Genomic DNA, 17,900 nt, shown 5'->3' with positions numbered 1-17,900 from the left:
TGTTGCACATTGGTGCATCTGCGGGAGTAAATTGCTGCTGCTATTGTTTTCCCTATCTATTGTCACCTAGTTTAGAGCAGAAGTGAAGGTCAAGGACTGTAGGTCTGACACTGTTGTTCCAAGAATGTAATTCAATGATATTGTGTACTTTTTTAAAGGACTTTTCATTTGAAAAACAAAATGATTGCACAAACTCACTCTATAAAAACTAGAATATATCAATATATAATAGAGAAACATAGCAGTGAGTTCAGGGATTGCCAAGGAGCTTGAAAATGCAAATCATACATACTTCTGGGCTTTGTCAACATGTAGCTGTACCCTCATAATATACTTAATGTGCACACAGTTGCATTATAAAACACATAATATGTATCTTATTTCACAGGATTTTGAATATGACTCAAGGCTTGAGCATATAAAAGCATTCCTGTGTGTTTTTGCTTGTGCAGTCCATCTGTTGTCTGGTCAATTACAATGTTCAGCATTTGAATCAGAGTACAATCAGGTGTTTTCAGGGTTCTGAGTAGATATGCATCTGCAGGCTCTGGCCACGGTGCAGGGCTTTCTTTTTCACTGAATTGTTGGCTCAGAGCTGCCCTCTGTGTGCATACCTGCGCTTGTGCATGAGTCTCAGCATGTGTGTGCGGTTCTTTGTGTTTGTTGCTTGCACCTTGCCTGATACATAGTTCAAACAGGGCAGCAGAAGAAGATATGTACATTTGGTGCCAGGATGTTGTGTATCACTGCATGTTCTGGAACATGCAAATGTGTCATGTATGAAATACAAAACATAGCTTAATATACCGCCGAAGGAATGTTCTAGACTGAGCTAGTTCTTGAACTACATTTACAATCAGCTCTTATCTTCCATCTTTCAACACATACTTCTATCAGACTTTCCCTTAAGCATCTGAAACTTCAAGAAATCAGCATTCGAGGTAAATTTCCAGAGTGGTCACATGACATCTACCTTTTTATAATCATGATTTCGATGAAAGAATGCCTCCTGCTCATCTCTGATCAACTAAGTGCATAAAAAAAGATGAGACTTCTCTTTTAAATCAGGCATGAAGGAATGCACATTTACTCTCAGCTCGCCTTGGGGCCTTAGCCTGCACCAAACATGTTTTCGGAGTACAGAAGAAGAAGACTAATGGCACCTACTGGGGGCTCCCACATGCATACAACTGTATCATAAACTGCTTTTATGGCACACCTCCAAGTTCTCCCATAAGAATTAATTTATATTTTTATGGCATCATATACAAATGATTAACAAATTGCAAACAGTTATGTCTGAGATGAGCTAATAAAAGGATAGACTGAGCAAAATGTACTGTAATCAGATTGTCCTTGTTTATTTTTTGACTATTTTGTCTTGTATCTGTAAATAGGTCGAAAATTAGGTTTAGAGGACAATACACTATTTTCATTTACTTTGCAATGCTGTAATGTTGTTATCATAAATTACCCCATAATTAGTTATTCTCTGTGAAGATTTGATACTAATCTTACAAAATGCCGATTCTTTTTTTCCAGAGCTGACTTTATAATCCTATAATGAATCTGTCCTTTAATTTTAAAGTCAAAAGAACTACTGTCATTCCCTTGTTGTGTGCGCATGTGTGTGTGTGTGTGTGTGTGTGTGTGTGTGTGTGTGTGTGAGAACACATGCATGCAAGTGGAGGCATGAGAGTGTCTGTACACTTTCACCAACTTTTCTGACACGTCCGCTTGCTGCTGGCTGTTGTTCTGTGCAATTTCCTTTCTGTGTTTCCTGCAAAATTCTGACCCACACAAAAGATGATGCCCACAATTTGATATCACCATACTATAGGTGTAGATTTCAGGGGCCACATCCCTGTTTTATTGATTGGTGCAAAAAGAAACAAAAAACCAAACTCCCAAAAACAGAAAGTGTAAAACATAAGTGGATTTTTAGATACAACCATGGTGAACGCAGGATAGTTATCGAAAGACATACAAAGAAAAACAAGTTGACATGCCAAATTTAACAAATGTATAGAACATGACAAACAACATGGAAGAGAGAGAGAGAAAGATAAAGGTAAAAATGATAGTCCAAACAATACTAATATCTTGGAAAAGCAGTTAAATTTGGGAAATTTGGGAATTGGTCAAATATGGTACCCATGTTTATGTGTTTCATTGCATGTTTGTGCAAGGGCAAAAAAAACCCAATGAAAAAATAAAGAATAACATGATGATAATGTTAATAATAACAATAAACTAATAAATATATATATATATATATATATATATATATATATATATACACATATATTTTAAAATAGAACATGTACAAAAACCGTAGCATAGGACTTTTACTTTTGATTAAATTAAAGACATTTCCACCATAAATTGATGCAGAAAAACAACAAATTGCTCACCAAAATGCAGGAAATTAAGTGTTGCTCAAAATTTCCTGAGGGAGAACCCCCCCATTTAATACGTGTTTCCCCAGTGTTGAAGAAAAAAACCCACACCCTTGAATATCAGAGATACTTCACACAGCCCTTTGTGGTGAACTCAGCTTTAACCAAAACATTCACAGTTCATTAGAGCCCCTTGCAAAAGCTATAAGTGAGACAGAGGAGGCACGTAGCCTTCCCGGCACTGTCACAGCTTTAATGAACCTTCGCACCTTAAGCCCCCCAGGGAGAAGAAAAAACTAATGAAAGACTACCTTAATGAAACAATGACTAAGGTTTTCAAATTGGGAATACCCGCTCTCATTAAAGACTCATAACTAAGATCCATTTCCCAAGCCATCTGATTCATCAGCGACTAAACTATGCCAAAACAAAGGGGGGATTCACAGCATCACACACACAGTCAATTAAGAGACACTGTGTTCATGGGAATAATTGGAATATTGAAAATAACAGGTTTGTGTTTTCTTGTGTTCTTAGACTCGGATCAATGATGCTACCTCTAAATGAGCAAAAGCCCTGATGACAAACGTTGAAAGGCTTCTTCAGCTTATAGCCTTAACCTTAATAGTGGCACTGTGGGGACACAACATAGAATTAAATGTAATTATGAAAAAATGTTTCCAACCCAAGAGGTGCCTGTGAGAGGGAAACCAGAGGAGCTGTATTCATTTCACACAGCCCCCGGCTGCTCAGAGGATATGGCAGTCCTTTTCATATTGGCAGCTGTTTGATCAGACTAACAGCGCTCCTTAGTCGTACCGTAGCTGCAGGTCTGATCTAAACTCCTCATCACATTCAAAGGAGACGCCGCGTCTCCAATGCACTCCAGGCTCTTTCCATAAACACAGCTGAATTATTCCTTTGAGTACTCCTTGTTTGATACTGGCCTCCACTTTTCTTTAGAAAACAAAAGGAGTCCTAACAAAACTCGCAGTGGTAGATGTGGAGTAATGTTGCCCGCAGTGTGTTTTCACAGTGCCACTGTTATATATCTGCCAGCAAGGGTGTGAAATTTTACCGCGAGGGCATCTGATAGCTTGTAGATCAATTGCAGCTGATAGTGTTCTCTGTGAATTGTGGGAAATAACAGGGAAAGTAGCGGGCAGCAAAAGAAAGACAGAAAGAATTCACCACAGACTCTGACAGTGAATGGAGGTGTTGCGAGCATGGCTGTGTGTTGATCATGGTTATCAGAGCCATAGTAGATGTCTGATAACTGAGGTGTGGTGTTGTGTAAGTGTGTGTGTGTGTGTGTGTGTGTGTGTGTGTGTGTGTGTGTGTGTGTGTGTGTGTGTGTGTACCTGTGCGATCTGAATGACTGCACAACAAAGAGTCTGAATGGATTTAGTCAAAGCTCAAACTCTGATGCAGCTGCATTCCGGGAGGTTTATGATGTGAAACACCAAAGGAAAGGAAACAATGATCACATTCATGAGATGTCATTTTCTTCCACTTTTATCTCAGGAATTTGAGTTTTTTTCCCCTCCGTTTTTCATAACGTAATGTGTCTACCTTAGCCAGTCTTTGTTTGAAGGCTTTGTCAGAAAAAGCTTGACCTCATTCTCACTAATGAGGTGCAGGTTTGTTACCTCTACTGTAGCATCCATCCTTACATATACCTGTACTGTAGATATAAACATAGTCCTACAGTGTTTCATATACATGGTGTTGAGTGTGGCCAGCTAATCTGTATAAAAGGTATTATTTTGAAATGGGAGAACAGAGTTTTCTTGCCTTAATAACTGCAGCAGAGGTGGTAACAGCGCCAAATCAGCATCCATGTAAATGGGACAGGCGACAGTTTTTACATTATGTGCGCAACCAACCGCCAGGAGATCTAAAAAGTAGCTAGCAGCAGGTAGCTGTTAAATCAAAGAATAAAAATAGCAACTGAAATGTTTGCAAATGGGGTAGAAGATAAGGTCTGGGACCTTCTTATCCTTCGTGCACGAGATAAGATCAACCAGCCTGTTCTCGTTCTGAAGTCGTCAAATTTGTCAGTGATCTCTGTGCAAGATATTGACTCTAAAAAGCCACCTTTCATGGCAGTATGATGCGCTGCCGGGTGGCGCCAGTTTGTAACCTGGCCAGACAGAACCTTTTGTATTGTTATATGTTGCCCGTCGGCCGGATGGCACCTGGTGCCGCTGTATGATATGCGGATGGACGGCATCAGTTGATAATGAGGCCATACGGAACCTGACGCAGCTGTATGATATGCTGCTGGATGGCATCAGGTTGAAATGCAGCTAGTAACAATGTAATATAAGGAGTGCAAGGGTGCCTATAAGGTGGGCAGGAGGGCTGGTGGATGGGTCTAACAAACCTGGAGGCTGGTGTTCCTGTATGAATATGGAGCCAAACCATTTTGTCCTAATCTTAACAATGCACTTTGGTTGACATTCAGCAACGTCAACAGCAAACCCAGAAGGATACCTATAGTGTAATATGTAGATACAGAAGTCCATTGACAAAGCGGTGATATGTGAGGACTTGGGATGAGAGTGTTTTGGATCTGCATTATGTCTGCCTGCCTGGTCTGAAGCCTGGTGTTTCTGCTCACAGGGATAACTTTGGTATACATTTACCTCATTATTTCAAAATTTGGCCTTGTTTGATAAAAATTTTAAAAAATATTAAAAGGCGACAAGAAAAATACCTGAATTTGTTTTTTAAAGGTAGATTAAAAATAAACAAGAAAAATGTCCAGAAAACTTTCTGCTACAGTAAAAAAACTCACTTTGGCTGTGCGCACACTTTGCTGCTATATTAATGCTCTGAATGTCATATAAAGTAGCTTTAACCATTACCTTCCTGCTGTTTCTTCAGTTCCTCCACTTGGCCTTCACTGGCTGTCAGTCTTTGCTGCAAAGTGCTGAGCTTCTGCTGAATGAATAAAAGCACAGTAGCTTGAACTTAAGAGTCAGAAAATGTGAGAAAAAATCAATAACAACCTGTGAAGGGTTACATGCGAGAGGTAAACACAAAAAATACCTCGGTAAGTTTGAGTACAATGTCAAAACATGGCCCACGCACAAAACACATAAACAGAGAGGCGAAAATGATTAACCTCAGTTTATATTTTTAGGTTCCTGCACTGGTAGTGAAATCACAACACACATTGATAACCACACAATCCATCACACAAATCATAAAGCTTTAACCTTTACTGTACCCTCCTGCTGTATCTTCAGTTCCTCCACTCAGCCTTCACTGACTGTCAGTCTTTGCAGCAGATCACTGTGCTTCTGCTGAGCAGCTGCAAGCTCTGTAGCTTGAACTAAAGTGACAAAAAATGTGACAAAAATATGTCATATTGTAACATATTTTAAAAATTCACAAGTTAACACAAAAAAAAACAGTCAAGGTTGGCTATAATGTCAACAGATGGCCACAGTGTTTACCATCATTTTCCATCTGCAGTTCCTCTGCCCAGCTCTCAGCTGCGGTCATCCTGACCTCCATGACTGTAACAAGAGTGCTCATCTTAGCTCATCTATATCCATGTTGTCATGAAGTGAGTCCTTTATCACAGTGTACCTTTATTCTCCTTCTCCAAGGCCTCCACCAGGCTCTCAGCGGCTGTTACTCTGGCCGTCAGGTGCCTCAGCTCTACTCTCTGCTTCACCACCATGTCTCTCGGGATCCTCAGCTCAGCATCAGTCCCAGGCCTCTCCATCTGAGTCTTTTTATGCCAACTTTCAGCATGAGGAGCTGGCAGCAAGATATCATTGTCACTGCTGTGTTTCTGAGCTCTGCCAAAATAGCAGAGAACCACTACCACTAAGAAGACCAAGGAAGTCTTCATCTTTGTTGGAAATGATCTTTGTGCTGTCTGTGGCACAGTTGTGCACTGCGTCTGCTGTTCATCAGTGTATTCAAGGTCAGATGTAACAGGTGGATGGTGATCTGCCAAAGTTGTGAGAAAGCACACCTGTAACTTTGACTTATGTGGCAGGTGGTGGAGATAAAAGGAGGGTAAGGACACAAACAGAGAGAGCTGTAACAGTGACTCAGTGGTGGAGCTGTATCTTGGAGTCCTGCCATCTTTCCAATGGTTGATCTAAATTTATTATTTTGTCTGTCTGCTTCTCTCACGTGTTTAATTATTTATTTTAATGTAGTGCACTCCAGATCAACACTTAAATACAACCTCAATAATCAACATATATTTAAATTAACACCTCTTTCAGAGTGTCAGCAATAAACCAAATTTAGTAGTATTTATCCATACAGATAGTGTTTGGCCAAGGTTTTGAGATATCAGTCAGTAGGTTTTCTGTTGCTTTCCCAGTACAGTGGAAGTGAAGTTTGTCTGTGGTACTTAAAGCTGCTACAAGGAGTTACTTACAGGTTATGAAACAATCTCTCTACGTACATGGACAAGACCATTGGTGAGAAGATCGCCATTTTCCATACAGTTATTTTTAATGCCTGTCCCGGGTTGGATTCCCTGCAAAATCGGAAAAAAAGCTTTACTACAGGCAGACCAGAAGAGACTTTGTTAACATTTTCCTTGGAAAGCTTTGCAGAGGATAGTACAACAGGAAGAAGTGGGAGATATTTGGCTGGTACTGGTACAGAGAAAAAAGAAACTAGAGACTTTCTGGTGATGCCGATCTGTGACTTAAAACAATTGTTGGCCTTCCAAGTAAATTGGGCCATTGGCCCCTTCATTACTTCCAGTCCCCCATATTTCTGGCTACCTTGTTTGAACCACACCCATCTTCAAAGTCAGCCTTCATTGTGATCTCAGCTATACAACTGTAAAGCTTTGCGACTGCATATTGGAGACTATCGCACTCTCCACAGACAGACAGACACATGAACACATAATGACGTACTCAAAACTGCTTCTGTGCTAGTTCCCCTCCAAACGTTGTCTCCAGGACCACATTGTGCCATGATGGCACAAACACACACTATAACAGCCCTGCCGTCGCTGCTGGTTAACAACTGATTAAAGAACAGCAACAAAAAAGCTAAAAGAGACAGTGACAGATCTGACAGGACTCATTCTCTGTCATACCTGTGCAGTGACAATGGTTCAACATAATGAGGCTTTCCACTGCTGCTCTTTTTTGTTTTTGCTGTCAGCCAGAAAAATTACTATATGTCAGGTTAAGTCTTTTTCCAGAATGGATCTTGAAATGTCTCACCTTGAATGCAAACGGGCATCCTAACAGTTCCCTAGGCTACCCGCAAGTTATTGTGAAGACTTGGGGAAATTTCCCACTGCAACAGGACCATTATCTGGGCGTGTTGCTTCTGAGTCATAAGCGTGTGCATCAGTGACAAGTTAGACAATTAGACAGAAATAACAACAAATCAAACTGTCGTTAAAAAAAATATTTCTTGAAGCGTATAAAGTGCAGTGAATGACATGATTTATGCTGATTGCTGCTTGTGTTTATGAATAAGAATATTGAGCAGCTGTCACTCAGAACGAAGCTGCTTGCTGCCACATACAACAGGATTTACACCAGATAAACACAAAGGCGTCAATCTTTCTAACAAAACACTGCCAGCGCTCAGGCGATGGGCAGGAGGATACAACTGAGTGAGAGTGTTGTCTTTAGCAGCAAAATACTGTGCAGTTTCATATTTAATCATTCAAGAATAGACAAAATTGTCTGAACACAATCTTTATAATCCTGTTTTTGCTTTGCTTTCTCTTTGGACAGACCTGTCATGAAAAGACTTTGCTGTAGGGGTAAACACAAACAAATGTACATGTCCCACAGAAGTTTTAAAGAAGCGTTTTTCTGGAAAGAGAACACAGGATTTTCTACCCTGGTGCCGGAGGGGGCAGAGATAAAGAGAGTAATAGTTAGACTGCGGTCACATTGGTATGCAGACAGTCATGAAAGCAGTGCTGTACCTGTTGCATCTTGCAAATTCATTTGCTGAATATTGTGAAATTTCACCGCTTAAATTGGGGAGGCCCTTTTTTTTAATATCACAACTCAAGGGATTGGTTTTACGGTTAGATAAACACACAAATGGTTTGGATTACAGAGTATCTACTGATATGCACCAGTCTACTGCTGCATCATCACCCTCATTAACATCATCATCAAGGAGACAAAATGAAAGTTTAATTATGATGTGTAGATGCGGAGGATTGTAAACTGGCACCAATGATTTCGTGAAATCTGGTAAATATCAGTTTGAACTAAATTGTATGCCCTGTATAAACTCGACAATACTTATTCACTTTCTGTTCTTATCAATACACTACTGTTATACTTCAGTCAACATACATTTTACCCTGGTCCCAATCTGCAAATTAACAACTGTTTGTTTAGGAGTTCTCCCACATTAAATACAAGACTAAGAGTCTACAGCCACACTAGCATCTCATGAAAACGTACCTGCCGACCTCCATGACCTCAAGAATAGGGTGGAAAAATATGAGTGTCAGAGATTTTGTTTCCTGCATTCTGGTGACTTTTAAAGAAAGAAAATAACAAAATAATAAGTAGACAACATCAGCATTATGTTCAATACATTTGATTTGGTTTAGTTTTTGGTTCATGACCCTGTTGTTTCAGCAGAGTACCAGGAAGAGAAGGAGAAGGAGGGAGGCAGGACAGAGTGCTAATGGGTAGGAAACAATACACTTTCAGAGTTGTATACTAAAAGGAGGTAACAAGTGTCACAAGTGATGAGGCCAGTGTTCTCAGCGCGGTCGTTGAGTCATTGACACTTCAAGCAGTGAAATTAGGCCTCTGGTGAGGCATCTAGTGATGCTGCCCGATTCGCGTTCAGAGTTCTTTATGACTTATAGAAACATTGTATGCAATAGTCCACGCCCTTCCCTCCCTCTCTCTATTGGTTAAATAAAACTGAAATTGAAATTAAATTTAAATTACTATTTGTACAGCCCCTGGTGTGCTTTGTGTCTAGCCTACAATAAACCTTTACTTGACTAATCTGTGTGTGTGTGTGTGTGTGTGTGTGTGTGTGTGTGTATATATATATATATACACACACGCACACATATATATATATATATATATAACTTTTAACAAACAAAATTTTTTTAAAAATAGTTTTATATTTGTCTTGTAATTTATTTTCAGGTCTTTTTCTTAATCAACTTTTACTCATTTCCTGCAACTTGTGCCAAGCTTTTTCCTCATGTTTTTTTTTTTTGTTTGTTTGTTTTGAAGATATCAATATATATTCTGCATAAAAACACAAATTTATCAACATTGCTACACAAACCAAAAGCAAAAAACTTTTTGTCCTGTACTTTTGGCCAACTGACCCTCTACACATTTCATACTATACAGTCAAACAAATGCAACCTTGATTTTGAGAACGTCAATACAGTACATCCAGAAAGTGAAAAACATGGTTTGTGGTGTCAAAAGTCATACATGCCAAAGATGTCTGGCATTACATTCTGTCAAAATGGCAGTTAACAAGGCAACGCATCATCTGCGGCTCCTCTTCTATTGGTCAGAGAACCCGTTTCCAAGGTGTCGACCTGTGATTAAGACTCCAGTAAATCTTCCCACCCAGGGAGCCTTGGAGACGAGTCTCCCCTCAGGTCAATTCACTCCTGCAGGGATGAGCCTCTCTTTCCTCTGTCTCTGCCCTCAGGGATAAATCTCTAACCCAGATCTCTTCCTCCTGGCCTTCTCATAGGTCAGACTTGAGGCAAAATGTCAGTTTTAAGGGCTTTGTTAAAATTTCTGTGCTTGCAGTTTGATCAAGTCTTCCCAAAAAGGCGGAATATAAGGGATGTGGTGCAATATCTGCTCAAGTGTGATAAGATGACACCAAGGCAGAGCTATCAGGCGCCTCAAAGTGACAGGCAACCTTACATACCTTCCTTCATTTACCTCTCAGGCAAATTCCTCGCTCACTGTCTTTCCTTCTGCATTTCTCAACCGTTCGTCTTTCTTTTTTGCTCTATTTTTCCACTTTTTAAGACAAACATGATATCTTGCTCTTGCTCTTTTTTTTTATTTTTTGAGGTTTAACTGATATTTCTCTGCGCTCGCCCAGTCTCCAGGCCAGATAAATGTGACCATCCATAAATCATATTTGCTGCAATAAACTGTAAGCTGTTGGGCTTCTCATAGATTGACCATGTCTATTGTCTCCTAATGTAATTAAGCTGCTTGGTCAATGAGCAGTCATCACACCCTTTTGTCAATATACTAGCTTATAATAGAAATACTGACACATAATCAACAGTAATAACTCTATCTGTGTTGCAGGCAATCACTCCACACACTGACCAATCACACTGCTGTGCTCCAAGACCCACATCTGACCCAGCCAATCATACGGAGCAGTGGGAGGCCGTAGGTTGAGTCTGCTAGCTACTGTATGAAGTGGGCTTGACTGCAGGTAGTTAGCCCCAACCTAATCTAATGATGCATACTTCCCCCTGTTTATGGCAGCCAGCGAAGAGGGAGCGCTAGCCTGTGCTTGTCTGCTGCTGAGAATGCCCATTAACGCTCTGTTCCCCCTCAGGTGATGACCACCTGAGCTATCAAAGACAAGCGTGTCTGTAACCCCCCCCCCCCCCCCCCACTCACATCGCACTCCATCCCCACCCCGCCTCTGCTCCGACCTCCACCCACATGCTGTACAGTTACCTGCACGGGAGATTGCAGTTTTTTCCTTCCAAAAGTGGTATTTTAAGTATATCACCATCGTCATCATCATCATCATCATCATCATCATCATCATCATCATCATCATCATCATCACCACCATCATCATCATTTTTATAAAAGTTTTATATCCAGTGCAGATTGACTGCAATCACAATACAATTCAGTTTCACTGCTCTGTCTTCTGTTTCAAAGTGCTTTTGAATTTATGTCAATGTTCTCTGCGTGTTAAAGAGGTAGTTCATTCAAATTACAAAAATATAAAATATTTGGTATATATTCAGATATTTTATATTCTTATGCAGAAATCATTTCCTCATGAGCTATGCATGTAGTTTTGGTTTAATTTACCAGGTATTTGTCAGTCTTTTACATTTCTGCCACCACTTCAATACATTGGAGGTGACCAAGACTTTGTTTGTAGTGTTTAAAGGTCCAATACTGTGCTCATTTTCAGATTCCTAATTGATTTGGGTCTCTAATGGAACATATTGGCATTCTTTTATTTTCAAAAAACACTTTTTTTTTTATCATACTGTCTTTGCTTGATCACCTGTATTCACTCTCTGTCTGAAACGTCTCTCTGTCTCTTAAAGCCCGCTTCTCGAATAGGCCCACTCCGCTCTGATTGGTCAGTCATTGTTTCCGGTTCTTCCAAATTTGTGCTCTTGGCTTGTCTGCATTATAATTGCAGCCCCGGCAACTGCATTGTAGTGGCACTTTATACCTTTATAGACTGTTTCGTTAGAAGTGAAACACCTTAGGTCCCTATATACTTCGTATTAGAATATGTCAATCACAAAAAATACAAAATATTCCAACATGGATTAAAAATGGACCCATTTAGAATATTTATGTTTCAAGCTTGAAATGGTATACAGTATATTTGTGACATCACAACTTCATGCAACAGTTGTCCCAGGAAAACAAGGAAAAAAGATAGGGAAAAAGGAGAGGGAGATGGGGAACGACATCAAAGGTCAACAGTCAGGCTCCAACTGGTGATCGACGCCGTAACCTTTAGGAACATGGGCCACCAGTACAGGATTGTTGGATTAAAATTGACCCAGTTTGGGTCTGGCACAGTGGGTTAATTTTATTCAGTACCAACAAGTTAGTTCGACTCAGTTTTAGAGTTATTTTTTAATATCAACTAAAATATGGAAAACCTAACTGAGTTAGACACAACAAGCAAAAGTACCTTGAAGGAATACTTTACCTAAAAAATGGCCATTTGTAAGTGAATTAATTATGTGGTGTTACCTTGAATTTGTGAGGAAAACGTATTTATTAAGATTAACTGGGGACCAAGTTTAACAATAGCAAAACTATATCATTTATAACTAACTCTTACACAACTCGTGCAGTGTAATCTAAGTCTCATTTATCCAGTCTTATGCTCAGTAATTCCCAAACTGCATGAACTGTTTAAGTTGTCTTGTTGCCAAGTTTTCTACATGTTTTGATGTAGCAACATACCATGTTTGATGTAGTTTTGCTGTTGTTAAATGTTGTCCCTAATTAATCTCAATCAATAATCAATATGTTTGCCATTTTCTGGAGGCATGCAGGAAAGTTTTCATCACCAATGAAAACTTATATTGTTATTTGCAGAAAACTACATACGTGAGTCCAGCAGTAACAATTAATAAGACAAACTATGTGGTGGATGAAAAAGTTCATCCACCACATAGTCCTGTGTGGTTTCTATGGATACTGGTTGAAATTAACCCTTGTTGTATTGATGCCATATTGACTCAAATTGGGTCAGTTTTGATCCACTTATTTTCAATGTGTACAATCTTGTGTTTGCACCTTTTAAAAAAAAGCACACCCATTTGAGCACTGCAGATCAAGTGCCTTGCTTAAGGGCATGTCATCATTTAGCAGTGACTGAAGGGAGAGCATTCCCCATTCATTTTCCTAACCCAGATTTCCCCACAGCGTCCCTTACATCCCCTGCAACCAAAGACGAATGAATCTAACTCTCTTACAGCTCCTCTTCCTTTGTCCAGGACATTTCAAAACTTCCTGTCAGTGTCCCTAAACCCATAATAGATGTGTGTATCTTCCCCTGTCTGGGATGCGTGATTCACTGTCCCTGAAACACAGCACCACCTAATCTTGAAGAGCAGATAAAGCTAATTAGGGGAAAGAGACATCAATCACAGCTCGAGGGCTCGTTATGTTCTGTGCATACCAACAGTGGCATCTCAGTCACTGGGTGTGTTTGAGAGCCAGTCATACACACGTAGCTATTATTATGAGTTATGTCAGGAGGAACGTCTTCAACTCGAAGTATGAGTATTGAATGTTTCCTCGACTCTTTTTGGGAGGAACCGGCTGTTATCATTTTCACCGAGCAAGGAGTGAGAGACTAAAATTAGTGCAGAAATCAACAGAAATCAGTCTCTTTTGTTGAAATGACCTTCGGCAGTATAACTCATCTTAACTGGCGAGCAGCTCTGTTTGGATGTGCAGCATGCATTAATACAGCTGTCAGAGAGAAACACACACCCTTTCCGATGATTACAGCAGGTCCGGGAGGTTCAGTGAACTCTGAGAAGGGGGCAGAAGATTATCTTATAACTTAAAGTAGAGCTTAATAAAAAGAAGGTCATCTTAACTCTGTTGTTAATAACATTTTTATGCTGAAATTGGCTTTGATTTTTTGTTTCAATGCATGTGAATTCAGTGCACCTTCCTTCATTTTTTAAGACTGCTCTGTTGGCATGAAAAGGAAGCCAAAACAGAGTGTAGGACAGCATTCATCCTGTAGGTGGGAGTGTCACTCTTTCTATGTTACAACCTGCAGTAGCTGGAGTTTATCAGTTTAGAGCCAACAATGCATTACACATACATATAAAAAGACTATAATTATTTTATTTCAGATATCAAACATGATCATCGCTTTTATTAGGCCTCATAAAATGTGCATGCGTCAAACAGGTGTGATGAATGACGTGCGTGTTCACCTGCAAGGTGTGAAAAGGTATGTAAATAGGCATGGATATTTACTGTGTGGCATGCCCCAACAAGAGAGGATTATATACTATAACAACTTCACTGAGGATTAATGTTCACTACTGAATATAAGCAAGAACTGGTGCCTAATCAAACACGTTTGTCAAGTGAAAATTATGAATGAAGAACTGGTTAAAGTAGTGATTCACAACATTTTCCTTAAGACTCCTTTTCTATCATTGAGTAAACTGACAACCCCTGAGTAAGTGGCATGATTTATGGATATCTCATATTATGTTCAATGCATAACAAAAACTGGACTGAACGTGAACGTTTTATTGCAGGGGGTCTGTGTAAAATGAGTGATCTGCATGAATTTTGAGCAGATTATTTTCTGTGAATATTGCATAAGCGATGAGTTTTCATGATAGCTTTTGGGAATGCTTTATACGATTCTCTTACCCTATTATGTATTTTTAAATTTTTTTAATTTAAAGGTTTCTTTTTTTTAACAATCCAGTGTTTTCTTCCCCTGCTTGTCCATTGTTCTATTAGCTCTTTATGTTTTTTTGTAAAGCAGACTTCTCTAAAGCAAGATGAAGCTTTTTAGCAGAGAATGAAAATTAACAATTTCTTTTAGTTTTCTATCATTTTTTGTCTTTTTAAAATATTTCTCACACCTTTTTAAATTAAGAAGGCCTTGCAATCCCTGTTAAACTTTAGCGACACAAAGTAGGAGTCAAGACCCCAAGGTGGAGAAACACTGACTTAAAAGATAACAACTTCATTAACTCTAAATGGAAGGATCTTGTAAATGACATATATCGAATGTAAAAAATAACCATGAGAATTAGAAATCAATTACATAAATCTGAAGAAAGATACTTGCACTAGGTGAAGTATACAACATGCAATATTACCAGTGACTCTCCTGTCATGATGTGACAGACAACTTAATATGATATTAAGGGCACTGATGTCTATCTTTTTGTACACGCTTACACAAGACTACGTGTTGGTTGTATATTTTTTTTAATATTATTTAATCAGTCTATTTTTTCTATTTCTTTATTATTTTTATCTTCCTATTCTGTCATATTAATTCTTAATACGCACAATGAAAAAAAAAGAATAATATTCCTACTTATAGTAAACAAAACTGGTCACCAAACCACATTGGTGTTTTTTAATGTTTTACTAAAATACTTTACAACTTAGAAATCTAGCATTAAAAATATGATACATCCATTCATAATATGTTTGATTACAGGGGTACAAAAATACAGCATACAGAGTGATATAACATTATATAATATAAAATACTTTGAAGAATTTAAAAAAAAAAAAAAGAAAAACAGCAGCGCAGGGTGAAAGAAAAGAGGCATAGTCGTTTAGGGATGTTATGGAAACTCTTACAAAACATTTTCTTCTGCTTTCACCACAAGGTTATCAAACTACACACTGTCATCTGATAACAGGATGATATGAGCAGAGAAATGGTGATACAAGTCTCTCAGCATGAAAAGAAGAGCTGGGGCTGAAGCTGGAAGCTAGTTATCACTTTAATACTTTTCTCACATCTGGTTGCAATAATCAAAACAAAAGCAAATTGTCTAATTCTGCGGGTAAAATAAATATATTTGTGCTATTATTTTAGATTTAGATTTTAATGGCTTTTTGAAAATGTGGAATATTTTGTGTCGGTCTGCTGAACGCTAGAAATTAATGACATGTACAATAACAACTCAAGTGAGAAATGAAAAAAAAAAAGATAATTTGATATTTTTCATGTAGGCGTAATAGCAGTGAAAACTGACAGTGACACAAAGCAAAGTTTTTTTCTGAATATAAAACTACTTTAACAGCAATGTTTCAAAAGAACAATTTGACCCCAAATCAAAAATACATATTTCTGTTCTCTTACCTGTAGTGTTATTTATCAGATGTCTGCCTTCTCTCAAATATACGTAATGGAACTAGACAGCACTCAGCTTGTGGTGCTCAAAGCACCAAAAAACTACAAGCAATGTCTCTTTCCAGAAATCATGATCCAGTAACTCAAGACAGCCCACAGACCTTGTTGTGAGCAGTTTAAGTAGGAACTATTTTTATTGTGGCTTCTAAATAAGCTCGAAATAGCCACCCACAGATGCCAGGGTAGATATGACCAGCTGACTGTATTTGGTTGTACTCACTGTGGTTTGATGATGCAGGGTGCTCTGGGTGTCAGTTGATGTGCAGGATTTGTGCAGAGTTGCTTGGTGAGGCTAAACTGATTTGTCTGACCGTTGCGTTAAAATGAAATCAAAAAAACCCAAATTAACATTCCTCCAAGATAAACAGGCCCTTGCAAAAACAAAGTTCAGATCAATGAAGCGAATAACAAATTCATCAAACAATAAAACTAAGATTAACCAAACACATGACGATCGAAGACTGTGTCCCCTTTGTGTCTTCCCTGCTTGACTAATTTAGCACACCTGCTTTGAATGAGATGATCCTGACATGCCAGGTCAGCATGAAAACTACATGAAACTGCTTTCAAAAAGGTCTGTGGTTGATCTTGAGTAACCAGGTCATAATTTTTGGAAAGAGACATTGCTGTTGAGTTTTTGAACTATATTTTTTGGTGCTTTGAGCGCCACAATCTGATTGCCATGCAGTTCTGTAACAGTCAAGAGACATCTCTATGGCCGGTATCTCCAACACTTTGAAACACACCAAAACAATCTAGACTGATTAATAGCACTACAGCTTAACCCTTTAACACCTGGAATCACATTTGTTTTTTTGTGATGAATTTAGACCCCTTTACAAGCATTTGACCCTCTGAAACCTGAGAAAATGGTTTGTTTTGAACACATGGGGAGAAATGCAAAGAGCAACTTGGCAAGAAAAGTCTCAACAATTGCACAAAAAAAGTTACAAGAAAATGACCCATTAAAAAACAGGCATTAAAAAACTGATTTTTTGGCACTTTCTAAAGGTAATTTCTTTGCTTATTTTAAGGATTTTTAGGTAATTTTATTGTAACGTTTTACTAATCTCTTGCAATGTTTATGCCCATTTCTTTTTAGGTGCTCATTGCCTCCTTCCCATGTTTTTGAAAGAAGTCAAGCCAATTTGCTCAGGGTTCAAAGGGTTAAGAGGATAAATGTGTATCTTTGATTTTGGGATGAACTGTCCCTTTAAAATGAACTTCAACTGAACTGGACATAAACAAGATTAACTACTCAAACCAATCATGACACACAGTGGTATACTTTATGACATTGTTAAATAGTGATAATGAAAAGGGTCCATTGCAGCCACAGCACATCTCTCACTGTTAGAGTAAGTTGCCTGTGATGAAGACAAAGATCTTGGCCTGGAAAGTGGTAAACGTCCCCTGTCTCCAAAGCTTCATCTCAACAGTAATCGCAAAATCCCTTGGACCCTCAACCTGTCGATTTAAGTACACAGCGCCCGTGTAGGCATTCAGCTTCCGTGTGCCGAAGTAGTTTTCCTCATTTCCCTGTGTGATGCTGACGATGACATTGTCTCCTGAGTAAGCAGGAGAGGGTCCGATGCGGAAGATCTGAGCAGGGATGACGATGTTGGACTGGAAGCTGAGGTAGTAATAGGTGATTCTCAGAGGAGAGTTTTGACAATCCAGGTAGTTGGGACAGCTGATCCGCTCACAGCGCCTACAAGGGACACAGGGAAGGCAACTTTAGTTGTAGAGCACTTCAACAACAAAGCGATTTATGATTATTTTGGGGGCTTTTTGCCTTCATTGGATTTAAGCGTGAAAGGGGGACAGAGAGGGAATGACATGCAGCAAAGTGCCGCAGGTTAGAGT

At 39.0% G+C, this 17,900-nt stretch overlaps 2 protein-coding genes across 3 annotated transcripts in view; both read right to left on the bottom strand.

Moving 5' to 3' along the window:
• Positions 1-4,116: 4,116 nt before the first annotated feature.
• On the bottom strand, positions 4,117-6,915 carry LOC148188699 (uncharacterized). Of its 2 annotated transcripts, XM_088081469.1 has the most exons (5): positions 6,811-6,915; positions 6,000-6,368; positions 5,864-5,926; positions 5,635-5,739; positions 4,117-5,342 (listed from the first exon to the last, which is right to left on the bottom strand). In XM_088081469.1, the coding sequence occupies exons 2-4, from the start codon at positions 6,265-6,267 to the stop codon at positions 5,663-5,665; spliced, it is 408 nt and encodes a 135-aa protein (XP_087937595.1). In that variant the 5' UTR covers positions 6,268-6,368; positions 6,811-6,915; the 3' UTR covers positions 4,117-5,342; positions 5,635-5,662. The 2 variants fall into 2 exon arrangements, with proteins under 2 accessions (XP_087937595.1, XP_087937594.1); XM_088081468.1 differs by having other exon boundaries at positions 4,117-5,739.
• Positions 6,916-15,230: 8,315 nt separating this feature from the next.
• LOC121947444 (fibulin-2-like) overlaps positions 15,231-17,900 on the bottom strand; it is a 33,030-nt gene continuing 30,360 nt past the window's right edge. The window contains exon 17 of the mRNA XM_042492506.2: positions 15,231-17,745. Coding sequence (XP_042348440.2) covers positions 17,388-17,745 — 358 coding nt within the window. The 3' untranslated portion in view covers positions 15,231-17,387. The remainder of the gene's footprint in view (positions 17,746-17,900) is intronic.

Source organism: Plectropomus leopardus, chromosome 9 (assembly GCF_026936395.1).
Source record: "Plectropomus leopardus strain MGB_pleo_1.0 chromosome 9, ASM2693639v1, whole genome shotgun sequence".
Classification (NCBI taxonomy): Eukaryota; Metazoa; Chordata; class Actinopteri; order Perciformes; family Serranidae; genus Plectropomus; species Plectropomus leopardus.
The sequence above is the reverse complement of the archived record's forward strand: the minus strand, read 5'-3'. Positions and strand labels throughout refer to the sequence as shown.